At 47.7% G+C, this 17,669-nt stretch overlaps 1 protein-coding gene across 1 annotated transcript in view; it reads left to right on the top strand.

Moving 5' to 3' along the window:
- The first annotated feature begins 3,427 nt into the window (after nt 1-3,427).
- Nucleotides 3,428-17,669, top strand: part of GAD2 (glutamate decarboxylase 2) — a 68,904-nt gene continuing 54,662 nt past the window's right edge. The window contains exons 1-7 of the mRNA XM_077153490.1: nt 3,428-3,503; nt 4,196-4,255; nt 4,435-4,584; nt 5,503-5,736; nt 10,274-10,364; nt 10,900-11,012; nt 14,967-15,082. Of these exons, the coding sequence (XP_077009605.1) occupies nt 3,428-3,503; nt 4,196-4,255; nt 4,435-4,584; nt 5,503-5,736; nt 10,274-10,364; nt 10,900-11,012; nt 14,967-15,082 (840 nt within the window). The remainder of the gene's footprint in view (nt 3,504-4,195; nt 4,256-4,434; nt 4,585-5,502; nt 5,737-10,273; nt 10,365-10,899; nt 11,013-14,966; nt 15,083-17,669) is intronic.

The raw sequence follows: 17,669 nt of genomic DNA, 5'->3' as shown, positions 1-17,669 counted from the left end.
CTGGTTGGAACGCGGCTTGTGGCTTCTGGCGGTGCCTTCGTCTCCCACCCATGGCCCGGGTCCGAGAGCGCTAGGGACGGGTTCGAGGCTCGAGTGGGGCGCATACAGCCGCGTGGTGGGTTTGTCGCGCAGTTTTCTCCCGCCTCAAGAGTTGGCACTAAAGGGTCCCCGGAGGTGACTCGTCCGACCTCTTCATTTTACAAACGAGGACCCGGGATTCGGCGGAACCCGAGTCCGCGCGCGCTGCAGGCCCCGCGCTTTCCCCTGCCCCAGGCTGGGAGGGGAGTTAGGGAGGGGAAAGGCGGCGCGCACCAAGGGCAGGGGCGGGCCCAGGCACACAGACCCGGAGGGCCCGGCCCCCTCCGCCCTTGCCCACCTATCCACCATCACCAGGCGGCCCTCCGGAGAAAACAAGTCGAGCCCCTCTTCTCTCCCAGAAATATTCTTCCATCCAGGCTTCCCGGGTGGCAACTGCGGACCAGAGCCCTGGCGACAAGGCTTGTGTTGCTGGACAACAACTAAAAAGCCCCAAAATCTCGGCTTTTTCAAATGCGGCTGGAGACAAGAATGGTAAATGCTTGGTGAAATGGAGAAATGCTTTTGTTTTCCTTTTGTACTTGTTTCTTTCCTTCCTCAACCCTTCGTTCTCTGTCTTTCGACACTGAAGTCCTGGAAGGACATAGGGAAAAGCTCATACTACCCCCTCCCCGCCCCCCGCTCCTTTGGCGGGGCTGTGGCGCGATCTCGCGTAAACCACCGCCAAGCGTTATTCACCCGAGGAAACCGCTCAAGGTGACGCCCCCGCAGCCTGGGTCTCTCCGCTCCATCGAGGAAGAGCCTTCGAAAGCTTTTCCCCGACGCGGGCCCGCCTCCCCTCCCCACTCAGTGGCAGCCTCCTTTGTGAACTAATGACTGTAATTATTACTTCCCGGAGCTGTTTTGTTATCTCCAACTCGGAGCCAGAGGGGTAAGGGGTGGCTCTTTTTGCGAAATCAAAGTCTTTATAAAGCAAATTGCCCTCTTGGGAGGCACGGCGTTTAGGAGGGACAAATCAGGTCCCCGTCTAGCTCTGAAGTAGGGTGTTTAAATAAAAACTGGAAATACCACCATTAGACTCAAAGTTCTGCAAAGCTGCGGGATTTAGTGGCATTTGAAGTCACTGCGCTAAAAATAAAAATTAAATTCAGGTGTTGGGATTTTCTCTTGTTTTAATCAGTTTCTACCTGGGGGGATTTGCGTGTTTTTTAACGCTTGTTTTTAAGAATGTCTGTCTTCACGAACGCTCATCCATAAGCAGGAAAGTTCTGCAACCACAGCTTGCAGGCTTGAAGCGAAACAAGACTTGGTGTGGATTTAAACAAAGAACAGCCCTCTCTGATTCGTGTCTGAGATGCTGGAGCGAGAGCTGCGGAGCTGCCCTGCGCGGGGTGTAGACGGCCCAGCCACGAAATCTTTACAACCCTGGAATTATCACCTGTTTTACACTGGAGCGCTGGGGGCGGGGAAGAGAGGCCGATCTGAGTCCAGGTTTGGGCCCTCTGCACGCCCGGAGCCTGCTCGGAGAGGCCCCTGGACGCTGCGCCATGGACTAGACCAAGCCCGCGCGTTCCGTCCAATGCCTTCCGACGGCCGCCGTGCGGATCCTCGGGCTCTCCTGGGAAGAAGACAACGCCTTATAGAGAGAGTTGACCAGGCCCCCGCGTGCCACCCAAGGGTCTGTGATGCCTCTAGGAAGCAAGGGTCGAGGGCTGGTGGCAAAGACCTGCGGGTCTCTGCTTCCACCGCAGCTTCGGTGCCCGTTCGGCATTTCTGAGAAAGCGCGGCCTGGGACCACCGTGGAGATGGCAGGCGCTGCCCTGAGCGCCGGGTAGGCGGACGCCGCGGGAGGCTGGGAGCCCCCCTTTCGCGTTCGGGTCCTTCTCGCCTTCTCCCCACGAGCCCAGGACAGACAAGGTGTGCTTGACGACGGTCTCACAGGCAGAGAGTCAGCAAGGCGAACTCACGGGGCCCCAAAATTCTCAAGTCCTCCTCCCTTTGTTAAAATGACTTTAGAGAAAGGAAACCGTAAGTGTCGAGAGAGGCTCCGACTCTCTCCCCCTTTCCACCTGGCGGTCAGAAATAGAAGAATCACTGTCCCCTCTCCGTCCCCCTTTACCGTGAAGGTTCTCCTTTGGGAGGGGGACAATTATTGGTCAGAGGCCCCCTAAAGCGCGAGCCCTGCAGGCCATGCCTTCCTTCTGCCTCGGAGAGGGAAAGCCCAGATTGCTTAGCTGGAAACCCTGTGCACGCCTCCCACGCTCAGACCGATTCGCTGTCACACGTCAGCAGCGGACCCCTCCATGCTTCGGCGGGCCAAGGTCACCAGATGACTTCATCCCATCCCCCATGGGCCATCAGTCCTACGAGCTCGACCGCTCTCCCCTCCCCCTTCCAAGAAGTTTCCATTTGTTTTATTCTTTTCCCCAGCCTGAGGTCCTCGGTGATAGACTCCAGCGTGGATTTTAATTGCCTCAATCAGCAGTGCTTCTTCCCAGCTGTCAGTCAGAACCCGGACTGTAGGTCCCGCGACCGCGCGCTCCGCTGCGCAGGAATGGTGCGCCCGGGGGGACCGCGCGGCTCAGTAGGCAGGCACTAGGCTCTACTAAGGAGCTGAAATGAGCCCATCAGCGCCCTAGACTCCCTTTCCCCACCGTGCCCTCCCCAAGCTGGGGAACGGCTCTTGGTTCTGGCCCAGAGAACCAGTCTCTGGAGGTCGCAGAGACCTCGGCACCCGCCTGGAGAAAGGCGGCGCGGGACCCGTGTGCGCTTCTCCACAACGGGAGACAAACCTCAAACAATAAGCAGATCGATGCCTGCGTGGAACTCGGCCCCCTTCCCGCCGCACCGAGGCCTCTAGTCTGGCGTTTCGGGAGCCTTAGCCGCGCGCAGCCGGCCGCGTTAGCACCATGGACAGCGCCAGGACCTCCGGGGCGGGCGGTGCAACCACGCGCGACTCTTCTCCGGCGCGGCCTGCGCGCCTCCCGCCCCCTCGCTTTGACTCCTGCTCACGCACCCTGTCTGCCTTGCACCCTCCCGTTTTTTTCTCTCTGCCGCCCTCTCGCCAGTCCCTACTGGGCTCTCCCGGGCTCAAAATCTCTCCGACACTCCGCGCTTTCCCATCTCCAGAATTCAGGGACTCTTTGCCCCCCTTCCCTTTTGATCCCCTCGCCTCCAGGGCTGCCAGAGCGATGCCACGTCTCTAAGCCCTAACCCCGCCACACACGAGCGCGCACACGCAGACACCACGTTTCCTGTCCCAGTGTGACACCCATCCTGCGCCGCGCGGTGCCCTCCTCCCGCCACACGCGCACGCACGCGCAGGGCCGAGCCCGGGCAGCTCGCCGGCACTTCACACTCAGAGGCGACCTGCTCCAGTATCGCCGCGCAGATGGCATCTCCCGGCTCCGGGTTTTGGTCCTTCGGGTCTGAAGATGGCTCGGGGGATCCTGAGAACCCCGGTACAGGTAGGAACCTGGATTCTGCTGCGTGTGCTTTGTGGGGCACTAAGGTTTGCGGAACTGGGGTTAAAACGAAGGAGGGTTTTCCACCTGCAGCAGGAAACTTCTTCCGACGCTTCACTGCTCTCGAGGTTGGTCCTTGACGGTCCAAGAAACCGAGGCCGGGCAGCCTCCTTTCCCTTGGGCCCTTGTGGCTGAAGTGAAAGCCCCCCAAAGACGGCGGCATCTCCCAGACCCCGAAATCCAAGGGCGAAGGGTGCTGCCACATTCTTGGTATCGGGACGCTGGGGAGGGACGGGGTGCGCATAGGGTAAAGAAAAACAAGGAAGGGGAGAGAACGCTTGCTCTGGAAGGAGAATCTGCGAGGAAAGCGCAGCCTTGGTGTCTAGAAAACGCCCGAGCAAGGCGGCGAGGGGAATTTGTCTGAACCGATTGGCAACTGGAAGGCAAGTGCAAAGGGCCCCGGGGTGAGTTTCTCCTTGTCCCCGAGCAAGTCCCGGAGCCGAGGGGGTCTTGGCGGCCAGGCTCCCGAGCACATCCCGCGCCTGCCCGCGGCGCCCAGCCTCGGACGGACGCAGGGGAGGGAGGTGGCCCCTACCGGGACCCGGACCTACTGATGTCGTTCAAATAGGACAAAATGTCACGCATCCGTCTGCTCTTCTCTTTCTGCCTCGCTGTTGCTTGTCTTTCTCCTCCAGCCAGAGCCTGGTGCCAGGTGGCGCAAAAGTTCACGGGCGGCATCGGAAACAAGCTGTGTGGTGAGTGCCAGCTCCCGGGGTAAGGCGGGCGGGGCACCCCGGGGCGCGCGGTCCAAGCGCCTTCTCACCTCGGGTAGCACCACCGGCGAGTTGGGCTCTGTTGGCAAGAACCAGGCGGGGCTGAGAGGCCGGGCCTGGCGAGCGGCTGACAGCGACCGGCGCTCTGTGTCCTTGCCTAGCCCTGCTCTATGGCGACGCGGAGAAGCCTGCAGATAGCGGCGGCATAGAGTCCCCGCGAACCGGCGCGCCGAAGGCCGCCTGCGCCTGCGACCAGAAGCCCTGCAGCTGCCCCAAAGCCAAGGTCAACTACGCATTTCTGCATGCAACAGGTAAGTGCGCCCTGCCAGCCCCGCGCGCCCAGCCCCCTGCCCCGCCCCCACCACTGCGCCCGGCCATCCCCTCGGGGACACCCGAGCCCCGGCGCCGAGGTGGCAGGAGGAGGTGGGCCTGCCGGGGCAGGCTGATCCCCAGCGGCTTCCCGGTCTGAAGCCGGCCTTGCACGCGCCGATGCCGGTCTGCCTAGGCGTCTTCCGGGCATCGCGCTGCGATCTGAGCGCGGTCCTGGCAGGCAGCTGGCGCCCGGGCTCGCCGTCGGCTGACCACGGCCGCCCGGGCTCCAGTAGAACGCGGATTTCAGACCTCCCGCCGACCAATGCAGGAATGCTGAGACTTTTATGTCTTCAGCTTTTGAGGGTCATTTGTAGCCGCGGTTTCGCGAAAGAACCATTCTGGTCCTGTGAGACCCGTGCACGAAGGTTTGCCTCAGAGCGTTAACACACTCAGTCACCCAGACACGCACGCGTGCACACACGCACGCGTGCACACACGCACACTGATTTTGGAAACAGCAGGCCGGAGATCCTAATGTTACATGTTCCATTTTGCCTGGTTAGCCCGAAGGCATTCCTCAAACATTTCTGATATGCCTTGTTTCCATAAACAGTTATGATGGCTTACTGAGAATAACGTTTAAGACGAACCCTTATGGCATAGATGAATAGATGCACACGCTCTTTCTAAAAAACAAAAAATCATTGGAAATGCAAGAATTAGTTGGAGGGAGTCGTCATTTTTCTCATTTATCTCCTTTGAAAAATATCTCCCCTTTAGAGAAAATGGCCCGCAGTTCCAAAAGCTGTTATTCACACATAAAATCTCACCGTTCCGAGAGAAATTGCCTGATCAAAATCTTGTTGGAATATTTTCATAGTAAAATTTAAATGTGGTATTTTAATCCCATTCCTTAGACCTGCTGCCTGCTTGTGATGGAGAAAGGCCCACATTGGCATTTCTGCAAGATGTTGTGGATATTTTGCTTCAGTACGTGGTGAAAAGTTTCGATAGATCAACCAAAGTGATTGATTTCCATTACCCAAATGAGCTTCTTCAAGAGTATAACTGGGAATTAGCAGACCAACCACAAAATTTGGAGGAAATTTTGATGAATTGCCGAACAACTCTAAAATATGCCATTAAAACAGGTACTGTTCAATCAAAAATGATAAAAGTCTTTTTTCTTTTACAGTTTTTATGTTTTCTATAAAATTTTCTATTTTATGGAATTACTGATATTTTCAAAATTGCATGTTTTCCATCATTTTAAAAATAGTTATTATCAGAATGATTAAATGCAAAAAGCACCTTCTAACCTTGCTGTTGATGCTGCTGAAATTGGTAAGATGAGGGGCTAAGTACATGTATCTAAGTATGTGTACATGCATCTGAGTATATGCATATGGCCATGGAGATTAACTTCCAGTGTGGAAGCAGCCCATTGTCAACAGAGGCCAGTAAAAGCGATCCAAAATGAAGAAAGGGGGAATATGGAAATTAAAGCTCAAAAAGCATGATTCAAACAAAAGCCCGAATCCCATTGTGCCTGCTGATGGTCTCCTTGGCACAAAAACGGTCAGAAACTGGACTGAGCATTCTCGCACCATCATGAAGTCAGACAGTTGTATTTTGGCATTGTCTCAAATGGCTAAGACCTCAAATTAGAATTGTATGTTTCCTACTGGTTTTAAAGAAATGTAAAAAAGAAAATATAAGATTCACAAAGGCTAGCTTAGCACCCCAGCCACGTTACAGACGTGTGTCCTTCGCAGACATTGTGGAGGTAAGACAGAGCAAAAAAGGGCAAGAATGGCTTTCCTTAGGGGCATGTTTTTAAAAATGTATTTTGTGGTTTAAATACTGGTTTTCCCCAGTATTCTTCATACCTTATCCATATGAGAGTCCCAGAGTGCAATATTTATCTGGTTACATTCTAACCTTTCATTTTATCTACAGAGTCAGTTATTCATTTCTGCCCAGTTCCTGATTACCTCTTCATCTTCTTCATTGTTTCTAATCATTCCTATACCCAGAGGCAGGGCACTTCATTAAAGAGATAAAAATAAAAAGAAGTGAAATTTCTGGGGGAAAAAAACAATTTGTGGATTTAAATTAATATGCTGCTTTAAAAAGATTAAAATAAAAATGTAAACCAGGTCATGCACTTTATCACAGTAGCTTCATCTTTTCATATGATAAATTTTTATTGATGAATTATCAGTATCATTCTAATCAAAGACAACTTAAATTTTAAGTACTTTTAGTTGTTTTGCAAATGCCTTATGTCAACGGTGAGGAAAGGTATGCATATTGGAGCCTAGAGAAATTGATTTGCTGTCTTATTCAGCTCCACCTTTGTGAGACTACAGATTTAGAACCAGATACATATGAAAAGAAATTTAACTTGATGACTTCCCTCAAACGCAGTCTATGGAGTGTGATTTTTAGAGCTGATTGGGTATCACCTTTAATTTACTTTCACAAAGAATCCATTTGATGCTTATACTTAGCATGAAAAATCGTCTCCCCTCCACCTCAACTTTTAATGCATCTGTAGGTGCAAATGTGAATATTGCCCTCAATTCATCCTTATTTGACCCATTCCCCTAATCCACTATTTAAATATGTTAATAGTAAATTGCTACCAATTATTCTTTATTGCTACCAAACCCAAAAGAATCTATAAAACGGTTTTACACTTCCATTTTTAAAAGCTGCTGGTGTTTGAAAAGCAGTTTAAAGAGTTAAGATAATGGTACTCACAAGTCAATGAAAGTAATTGTTCTGTCTATCAATGTTCCATTTAGTGTCAGGAAAAGATGAGCAATTCAATACTTAGATTTTGCCATAATTCCTATGAAACTGCATGCTAGTGAATGTATTTTACTTAAAGTTCAGATGAAAAATATGATTAAGTTGGATTTCGGAGGAAGGCATTTCAATAATTCAATATCTCAATATTATTCAGAGTCTTCTGGCCTTTCTCCTTAAAATGACATTTCAGAGAATTAACAGTCATCTTCTCTTTTTAATGTCATTTAAAGATTTTTAGACTACGACTGTCAGGTTTGACAACTAGTACTATTTAGGAGCTGTCAAAGTAGTTTTCATTCCTGCTACCATCAGGCATTTTAGTGCTCCTTGGAAGATTAGTTTATAAGATACATGTTATCCCCTGGTTTCTACGGAGATTCCTTACCCTGATTTCCACTTGTGCTCTGAGCTTAGAGGAGGAGGGGGCCAGAGGAGCAGTGGGAAAATATTTTAAAATGGAGTCTTCATGTATTGTTGAAATTCCTCCGTAAGAAATATTGGAACTGAAGACTGCAGGGAAAAGAGAATTCTGAAATAGTTGGCATTTGCAGGATCTAGTGATGGGGGAGTAGTTAATATTTTCTTGAATCTTTTCACCAAACCATCAGATAACAGGAACTGGGATGTCAATAAACGAGACCGTTCTTGTGTAACGTGTTGCCAGTACATAAACAGCAGTTTGGACCAAACTTTTGCCCTTCCCAATTGCCCATTCCGGGGGATCAGAGGCTCCTGGGGCCGGTATTTTCAGCGTCTGAGCATCTGTCCAGGCTCATTTGCTCAGCGGTGGGGGAGCACGCCAGAGGCGCGCGCGGCCGCCAGCATCGCAATCCCGCATTTCAAACCCGCGGATCCCGGATTGCTCCGGGCGTGCTGGCCACCCCGTTGCCCCGGGCGCCGCCGGGGTCGCAGATGGATGCGGAGGGGTGCTGTTTTTAAAGAAATGCACCCGCTCCAAGGCAGGTCTCTTTCTCACGGTCTTTTTTCTCGCACGGCCCTGCCTGGATTTTCAGGGCAACCCTATGAGGCAGTGTGTTGGAGTCAGGAAAAGAGCAGATGTCACTTCTGCGTAAGTCAAGAGGGCATGCTCTGACCCATCAAAGGATCTCCCGCCATAGGAGCTAATCATTATCAATGAATGAAAATCTTAGGCAGGAGAGATTCAGGTGAAAGGACAGAGCAAGGTTTTTAAAAAGGTAGATTAAGGAAGACTCATCATTTGAAGCATCCAAGGTGTCTTCACAGTCTACCAAAGGGGACTCTCAGGGCCCATCTGCCTTGTCAGGTCCAGTCGGCCAGGCACCTGGAACCCCACTCGCCTTTAAGCAGAGTTTTTCATACTCAAGTTTCAACAGAGTTAAATCGTGTGTGCTGATAGATGCCAGAGTCATGCAGAAATGCCTATGAATTGGGAGAGTAGATGAATGGAGAGATGCGCTAATCCTTAGTGATTTCCTCACTTACAGGAGAAACAGGGAAAGAGAACTGAAGGGGCATCAGGAGGGAGAAGGCAGCTCTGAGTTGGCTGTGATCGGTAATGAAATGGGGAGTCAATGAGGCAGAGAGGAGTGGAGGGCTGTTGAAGACAGCAGCGGCAGTAACAAAGGAGGGGGTCAGCGTGAGAGGGCCTTGTAAAAAGCAGAAAGATAGAGGGGCATTAGCTGTGCACTGCCAGAGGGAGGGAAAACAATGCCCGAGAATGAACGAGAGATGATCAAATCCCAATCCTTTTTCACTGCACTGGATCCCAACTCCTATCTTTCCTCAATGTCTAATTCTCCAGCCACATGCCTGAAGCTGATAAGAGGCCACAGCAGATGAGCTGAGTGTTGACTTTTGTTCCTGCTTTTCGCATTGCCTTCCTTTATCTTGTCTGGTCCAGAATGGTGATGAAAGACTATCACGTCCCCAGGCTCCAGACAGGTGTCCAGTGGGTGGCAGATACCTTTTTTATCAGATTTTATTTCCACAATTGTTAATCTTCCCAAATTTTTGCTGCTAAGCAAATCATCAAATTATAGATAGGCTTTTATATGGGACAAAACAAGGAAATGGAATTCTAATGAGAAATTTTAAATAATAGCCTCAGGAGTATTCAAATGTCAACCCCCTTGAGAGAGTTTTAGAAAAATCCAGAAGTTAATTAGATAAGCCTTGCTAATGAATTGATCAGGCCATTGAATGCATCTTCATGTATCATGTTGACAAGACAGGGATTTTGACCGTGTTTGGCTTTATTTTAAATCATCACTATGAGGGAACTCTGCTGTTTATTATCAAATATTCTGACAGAGAAGAATTGACAAGTATGAGTTTTGTCCATGCCCTCTTTAGGCAATCATCACCTTTCAAATCCAGGGCAAACCATTCAGCAGAGTGTCCTATTTTCTCATCTTTTCCCCTGTCTTCTGTAATCATCAGCCATTTGTCACCGATATTATTATGAATGTTGGCATGCTTCTCAGATGTCAGGGTAAGACTGATTCTCAGAATAGCTACAAAAAAAAAAACACAGATTTTTAGCAGCATGAGTATAAACAAGGGGTGACCTATTTTTCAATTGCACTTTTAGTTTGCAAATATTATTGAAGGAGGTGGGAGGAAATGAACCCGTGTCCAGATTGCAAACCACATTTATTTTTTTAATGGGTATGTTTGAAGGAAGATGTTGAGAGTGTATTTTAGGAAATACCAAAACCCAAGTCATTTCTCTAAAAGAGAGGAAATGTTCATTTGTGTGTGTGTGTTTTATGAATATGGATTTCTTGCAACTGGAGGTCGTCAAGATTCTTTAGCTAGAGAAACCATGTGTTTGCGAGGCGTTTGTTTTCACTGGAGATGATCCTCATTATAGTAGTCCGTTTTATTCAGGCCATCCCAGATATTTCAATCAACTTTCTACTGGATTGGATATGGTTGGATTAGCAGCGGACTGGCTGACTTCAACAGCAAACACAAACATGTAAGTAGCAGAATGTGTTTTAGTGTAATCCAGAATGATTAGTGCGACTCCATAATCTTTACTCTCTTAGGTTAAAATCTCTTATTCTTAAGTAGCCCTTTAAATAGTGATATGCATTTCAGAGCATTCATTCTAACTTGATAGAAAATAGTCCTGAAACACCTTCCATGCAATCAAAACTAAACCAAAAAAATGTAAAAGACAAAAGGGATTTTGTTGGCATTTTGGGTGTAGAATGATGTATAATGTGAAGGAAGAATGGGGACCAAGTGTTGTCTTTTAAATGGTGTTTCTCTACACTGTTGCTTATATTCAATATGATATTGCATTTTGCCCATAATGTTAGCTCTTAACTTTAGAGGTATAGAAAAATAAGCAAACTTTTGGAAGATATTTCTTTTCTTTCTGCTGAAGGTTATGATCATAACATTTGTGAGCATAGGCTGTGGATAGGGAAATGGTTCTGTAGATATTGTAAATGGTGACGTCTTTCTTTGAGTTACATACATAAAATGTGGCCATTACTACATTTCAGGTTCACCTATGAAATTGCTCCAGTATTTGTGCTTTTGGAATATGTCACGCTAAAGAAAATGAGAGAAATCATTGGCTGGCCAGGGGGCTCTGGCGATGGGATATTTTCTCCTGGTATATGATATTTCAAACCTTCTTTGTGTTTTTTTTCTTCTGATAATGCAATGCCTCATAATGAACCTAGGGAAGATTAAATGCCTACTCTAATTTTGGCTTGGGTTAAACAGGCTGCATGTTGATCAAAAGGATGAGTGGGAATAAATGTGCATAACCATTGAACATGCCTCCAAGCTAACTGCCTAAAGTCATTCTTTGACTTTAGGGGTTTATGTTAAAGAAGAGCAGCATCAAAGATGATATTTACCCAGTACTTCCCTGTGATCCTACATACAGGATGGGGTTATGTGGAACAAAGGAATAAAGCTTCCTAATAGGGAAATAATTCACTCTGTTCCCAGAATTAGTAAAAGGGAAAGGATGGCCTCCTTTGATAAAGCATTCTCTGTCTGAGGGTGCATAAAATGTCAAATCTGTTTAATAGAGCATATGTGCTACTCTGTCCCTTTCAAATAATAAGCAGAGAGGCTGCTTTACCTTAATTTCAAGGAGGGTATAGCAAGTGCCTCGGTAGGGGATTCCTTAGAGCTGAGAAAGAGGGCAATGATTTCTGCAAGAGGTTTCTCATCCCTTCCCCCTTATCATGCTATTTAATCTTTTCCACCCTGCCTTGAATCACCAGCCATTGCATTTGCAGCTCCATTATTTACACCTCTTCCAACCTGAAACAGAAATGCCCTGGTTCCCTGGTCTGTGTATGACCTCAGCCGGATGTGGGAGTTAAAACAAGTTAGGAAGCTGCAGGAAGGGAGTCACTGACCCATAGCAAAGAAACCTGGCCTGCAGACAGTCATCTCGCTGGTGGCAAGATGGGGCTTATTAGGACAGGACAGACTCTCTCCCAGGGTGCTGGACACTGAGATCTGGAGAGGACACAGCCACACTTGTCATCATGTCCTATTTAGCAAAGCCACAGTCCTGATCTATCTTCAGCAAATCTGCAAGGTTTCGGTATGATGGGGGAGAGGGGGAAGGAAAATGATGAGCAGGCAACAGCAGTCTCGAGGCCAGGGCTTAAATTAAACAGGTGTGCCTGCAAGTCCTTATCTGCTCTTTTAGTGTTTTTTTTTTTTTAAGATGTAGCCCACTTTTTCAGGGGCTGAAGGAAAAAGTAGAAGTTAAATGGAAGGGAAAATTAGGCTCTCTCTCATTTCAAAAAGCCAGGGAATACCAGCTATAAAGAATTTTAAGCTGGCCTTTGTCTCATAGGGAACTTAGTACCTAGCTTTCCTTTGAAAATCACCCCCTGTGCAAAGGCCTTTGTCATTGTTTTCTGGGACTGATGCTTCTAAGGTATTTTTCATGAAGAATTAGGTGGGGTTCAGAGACTAGCACCATCTCTTCCTTTATTTTTCCACCCCTTATGTGGCTGATGGGGCGATTGAGCTGCCCCTGAGGGACCTGAGAGCAGTCTAGGCTCTCTTTGGCTGGTTCCCAGAAGTAAGGAGATTACAGCTGCACCTGTCAACCCTAAAAACTTGACTAAGGAGGCTAGCACCAGGGTTTCTTATCTGGTTGGTTATGGGACCCAATTGCCCAGAAAACATACACCCAGGGAAAGAACCCTTCTATGATAGTCCCACCAGGTTAGGAAGGGCTTTTGTGCTTGTCCCCACCTTCACTGAACATGGGGAATTGTCAAGTAGAGAAGACTCCAGCTTGATTATTGACTTCCTTCCTTGGAGCCTACATAGACCCATATGCCCTCACCCCAAGATGGAAACCATGGACGTCACTCTACTCTGTAAACAATGCAGAAAAGGTCATTGGCAACTTGTTTCTGCTCTACTTTCTACAAGACAACACAGAGGAGGGATGGCTCCTAGCATCCTTATTTGTTAATTGATGCTTTTCTAGATAGCTTCTAGCTTGTTCCTGGAGGAAGAGGTGTTAAGATTTGAGAGGTAGGGTTAGGGGAAATCTCATAGCTTTCGTCCCTTGGGTCTAAAAGTCTTATACCAGATACTAAATGTGAAGAGTTAGGTCTGTCACCAATTTGAATACATAGCTCAGCTAAGTTTACCTTACATGTCCTGCTGTAACATCCAGAGGCTTCAGGCTTAGCGGAAAGTCCTTTGAGACTCCTAAAGGAAATCATATAATGTGAGAACCAGAGAGGATTAGAGCACTCCTCAATGCTCAGCAAGTCATGGAGGGTTTAGGGAAAGTCTGGCTCAGTCAGAAAGTTTTGTCTATCCAGCAGCATTTTGAAAATGTCTCAGGACTTGTTGTGCATCTTTTTTTCTGGAAGGTTCTGGGAAGTAAGGGCATGCAGAGCCACACTCCTGTCCTCATGTCTGTGTGGCATGGAACAGTCTGCAATTCATCCCTCTCAGGGGTGCTGAGCCTTTGGACAGAGGATAACTGGGCTGAAAACAAGCAGTAGGAAGGCAGGCTGAATGCTGCTTTACTGTGCAGTCAGTCTCTTAGTGAACATCTTCCCCCTTCCTTCTCCCCTCCTGCCTCCCCCAGCCTCTCTGAGAACCCTGCAGCAAGCCGTACTTCTCAACCAGAGGCACTTGCCCCCACCCCCCAGGGGACATTTGGCAGTGTCTGAGGACATTTTTTATTGGTGTGGGGGTGGATGAGAGTGTTAAAGACATGCAGAGAGTAGGGGCCAGAGATGCTTCTAGACGTCCTTCAGTGCCCAAGACAGTCCCCCCAATGGAGAGACATCCAGCCCCAAATGTCAATTGTACCAAGATTGAGAAACCATGAGCTTGTGTGAAAGTTTCATTAAAAGCTGACCCCTTACACAGTAGCATCCTGCATGGTCATCCTTTTATACGGGTTGTCTGCTCAGAGCAGGCATGAACTGGATTCTTCTTGTCTCTGTCTCAGGGATCCGGAAAGGATAGGAATTGCCCTCATATGTATTAATGGCAGAGCCAAAAATCTGGGTGGTTACTGCCCTGTGCCAGGAAGCCTGCTTGGGTCAGAGCCCAGGGCTAATAGGGTGAAAGTCATGGTCCTGCTTGGGCCATTTAGCCTGGCCCAGAGAACCCTTCGGCTCCACAGCACTCAGAGGGGAAGGCAGCTGGGAGCTCCCATGTGATAGCAGGGCCTGGGCATCCCCCTTTGTGTGGGAAGCAGAGCCAGCACCTTCACTCCTCATGATTCCATTCCTTCCACACCAGCACATTCATTTGCATTCACAACAATCTGGCGTTTTCCTGTATAACAAATATTCTAAACTTCCCAACAACTTTGCTTGTCAAAGTGAGACCCTACTTGTAAGATACAACTCTTATGATATGAAATCTCTCCATCATCTCAGGATCACACAGGACAAGCAATTCAGTAAATGCCCTTAATAAAATGTCCTTAGTTGGGTGTTTTCCTATAATTACAAAATAAGATCTTGTTAACTATAATAGTTTTACTTCAGTGATGTCTTTGAGAGGGAATAATCTGGAGAATTGACAGATGAACATGATGAAATGGGTTTGGGTCTTTTTGCGCACTCTGTAAAGATTGTTGATCAACAGCCCAAATGATTAACAGCAAATGATTTTGTCTCAGTCCAGTGTAAAGCATTTCAGGAGCTGAGATGAAAACAACTGAGTGTTTTCCATCAAGATCTAAGTGGAATTGTCACAGACCTAATGCAAAATGACCATCCTTGAGAGTCAGGAAGGAGGGCAAAAATGTCTCTGTATTTAAAAGCCTCCTCAAATGCCCAGCAAGAGCAGAGGCAATTGCAGTTTACCTCAGTGGCAGAGATGAGGTTTGGAGAGAGCACCCAGCTTACAGACGGGCCCAGTTGGCCATCTTTGATAACTTAGCACCTTAAATACTTTGAGAATTCAGTTTGAGGGGGTAGCTAATGAGAAGGTCTTCTCCTGTGTCCAAGGAGACCTCTAAATTGGTGAAAATAAGGAATGTTTCTTGTATGTGACACAGTTTTGAGAATGAACAGAAAATGCAACTGTGTGTTGCTGTGCGCCTTAGGTGGAGCCATTTCCAACATGTACGCCATGCTGACTGCCCGCTTCAAGATGTTTCCTGAAGTCAAGGAGAAAGGGATGGCTGCTGTTCCCAGGCTCATTGCGTTTACATCCGAACATGTACGTGTTTCTGTTCTTTCCAAGGTTAAGGGTACATTCTGTAAATTCCAGCTTGAAGAAACAATGTCTAGAAATGCTTTATCCCCAGTAGTTCTATTTCTGGAGCACAATGTTGGGGAAGTGAATGACCAAGGGAGAATGGGGTGTCCTCCTTGTCCTTTGAAATTCAGGAAGACTCAAAGGTAAAATAGAATGTTTTCCACCTCTGTAGTTCCTACCTGCCACTCTCCCATGCATGTGCATGTATTGTGGGAGAGAGACAGAATGAGGCAGGGTATCTCAGAACTCTTTGGGGCTGTCAGCACCATGACTCTACATCTCAAAAGCCCCAAATATCCTACTGATAAAATCTTTTTGTTTGAAAATTCAGTCAGCTGGCCAGATATTCTATCCTTGTGGGGCCTGAAGATCTACTGGTGCTCTTTGGCTGATTCAATCAGAGGTTTATCAGGGTATAGAAATTGCACAGGGGTCTTAGTATGTCTGGTCTTTGAGCCAGATTTGTCACAGCAAAGCCTGGCCGGTAGGAGGCTCATAACCTGGTCTTCCTTGTTGAGCCCAGGGCACAAGCCTTCTTGTCCCTTCAGTGACCATTAAGGGGTTGAAACAGTTCCCACTACTACCACCCAGGAATTGAAGGAAAATTGGTCTATCTTGTTCATGGAAGTCGAGCCAAGCAGCTTTAGCCATCCAGGTAGCCGACTTTCCCTCCACCAAGCAGAGCCACAGATAAGTGCAAATCCACAGGGCAGCTGTGAGCAGTGTCCTGGGCCTGGACCTCCCATCACCAGGGCAGGGAATAAACCAGGAACAAAGTCTGTTCCAGGATAGCACCAGCTTAATGCAATTTGTAAGACTGTAGCCTGGATCTACAAAACAACTCCTCAAGGAAAATCAAGAGGCCCTTTAATGGCCCTTTAAGGACTGGGGAAATCAAAGGGGAGGAGGAGAGGGGTCAAGAGGGAGACCAGGGGCTGCAATAAGGGGAATTGAAGGGGAGACAAGAGGGGGGTCTATAAAAGACCAGGGGCTCCTATAAGGTGACATCAATCAGGAGAGGCAGTAGGTGGCAGTGGGGCTCATCAACCAAGGAACATTTCCTTTTTCTAATTGGAGTGTATGCGTGCATGGGTGCATGTGGTCATGTGTGTGTGTGTGTGTGTGTGTGTGTGTGTGTTTTCACAGCAAGGAAACAAAGGGCAGGCACAGACCAGAAGCAGCTGGATACATTTCACAAACCCAGCAGTAGCCAGGGAAGTAAAGGAAGCAAATTATCCTGATCATCTCATTTTCAGTATATTTTGGGTTTTGTCCCTTTTGAGACATGCCCTTCCTCCACTAATTGGGGTCAAATTTAACAAAGCAGACTATAACCTGAAATCACCGCATATAATTTCCCAGTGATGCTGGAACAAATGACCACAAAGGTAGTGGCTCAAAACAGCATGAGTTTATTATATTACAGTCCTGGAAGTCAGAAATCTAAAATGGGTCAGGTAAGGCTGCATTGTTCCTGGAGGCTCATTCAGAGAATTCGTTTCCATGCCTTTTCCAGCCCCTAGGGGCCTCCTATATTCCTCGGCTTGTGGCTTCTTCTGTCTTCAAGGCCAACGGTGTAGCATCTTCAAATGTCCCTCTCCTTCCCTCTCCCTGTCCCTGGGATCTCCTTCCATTGGAACATCTTCTCCTGACCCTCTGTCTCCCTCTTTCCCTTATGAGGGCCCTTGTGTCTACAATGCCCCCCACCCCACTGGATAACCTCCAGATGGGAATAACTTTCCCATCTCAAGGTCCTTGACCACATCTACAAAGTTCCTTTTTTCATAAAAGGTGATGTGTCCACAGGTTTGGGGAATTAGAATGTGGATATCTTTGGTGGGGAACATTCTGCTTACTGCTGCTACCCGCCCTGTCCCACCCATCTTATAAATTTCATCTCTCGGCTTCTCCAGGAGCAGAAAGCATGATGTAATTTCTATTTCTTTTATGATTACCATTTCCTTGAAGTGTTCTTAGATCCCTAAATAGCTACATGTTACTGCATCTTCCGCCTCAAAAAGCCCAGATGGTTGAGCCTCTTTTTCTTTGGGCTTCCATCTTGTTCCCAAACTAGAAACCAGGTTGGTCTACCGTCAAGCTGCTCTGTGCTGTCTGATTTTTGCATGAGCTTCTCAGGCTCAACTCTGACATAGATCAGTTTAGCCTTAGCTAAACAGACTGTGCGGTCTGAGAAAATTCTTCTAAACCTTCTTTTCTTGATATTGCAGACTTGGGGTCTCCTTCTTTATTTCCAAGGGAAACCATGGTGATTCCAATATACAGAGCAGCCATGTGGTTCTCTCCTTCCTGTATCTCCCTCTGTGCACATAATTGTGAAAGAACATTAGAATTATGAACCTTTCCTAAAATATCAATTGTTTCTAAATAAAGGTTTGTCACTTTTGACAGATGAACTATTTTTTAAATGCACACTATCTTATCTCTGATTACTATTTGACAGTTTCTAAAAACACTTCTGATCTATGTAAGCTCATTTGATTCTCACAGCAAACTTGTGAGACAGGCAGAAACAGATTACCAGCTTTTT

Source organism: Tamandua tetradactyla, chromosome 1 (assembly GCF_023851605.1).
Source record: "Tamandua tetradactyla isolate mTamTet1 chromosome 1, mTamTet1.pri, whole genome shotgun sequence".
NCBI lineage: Eukaryota > Metazoa > Chordata > Mammalia > Pilosa > Myrmecophagidae > Tamandua > Tamandua tetradactyla.
This window is presented reverse-complemented; position numbering and strand designations above follow the sequence as displayed.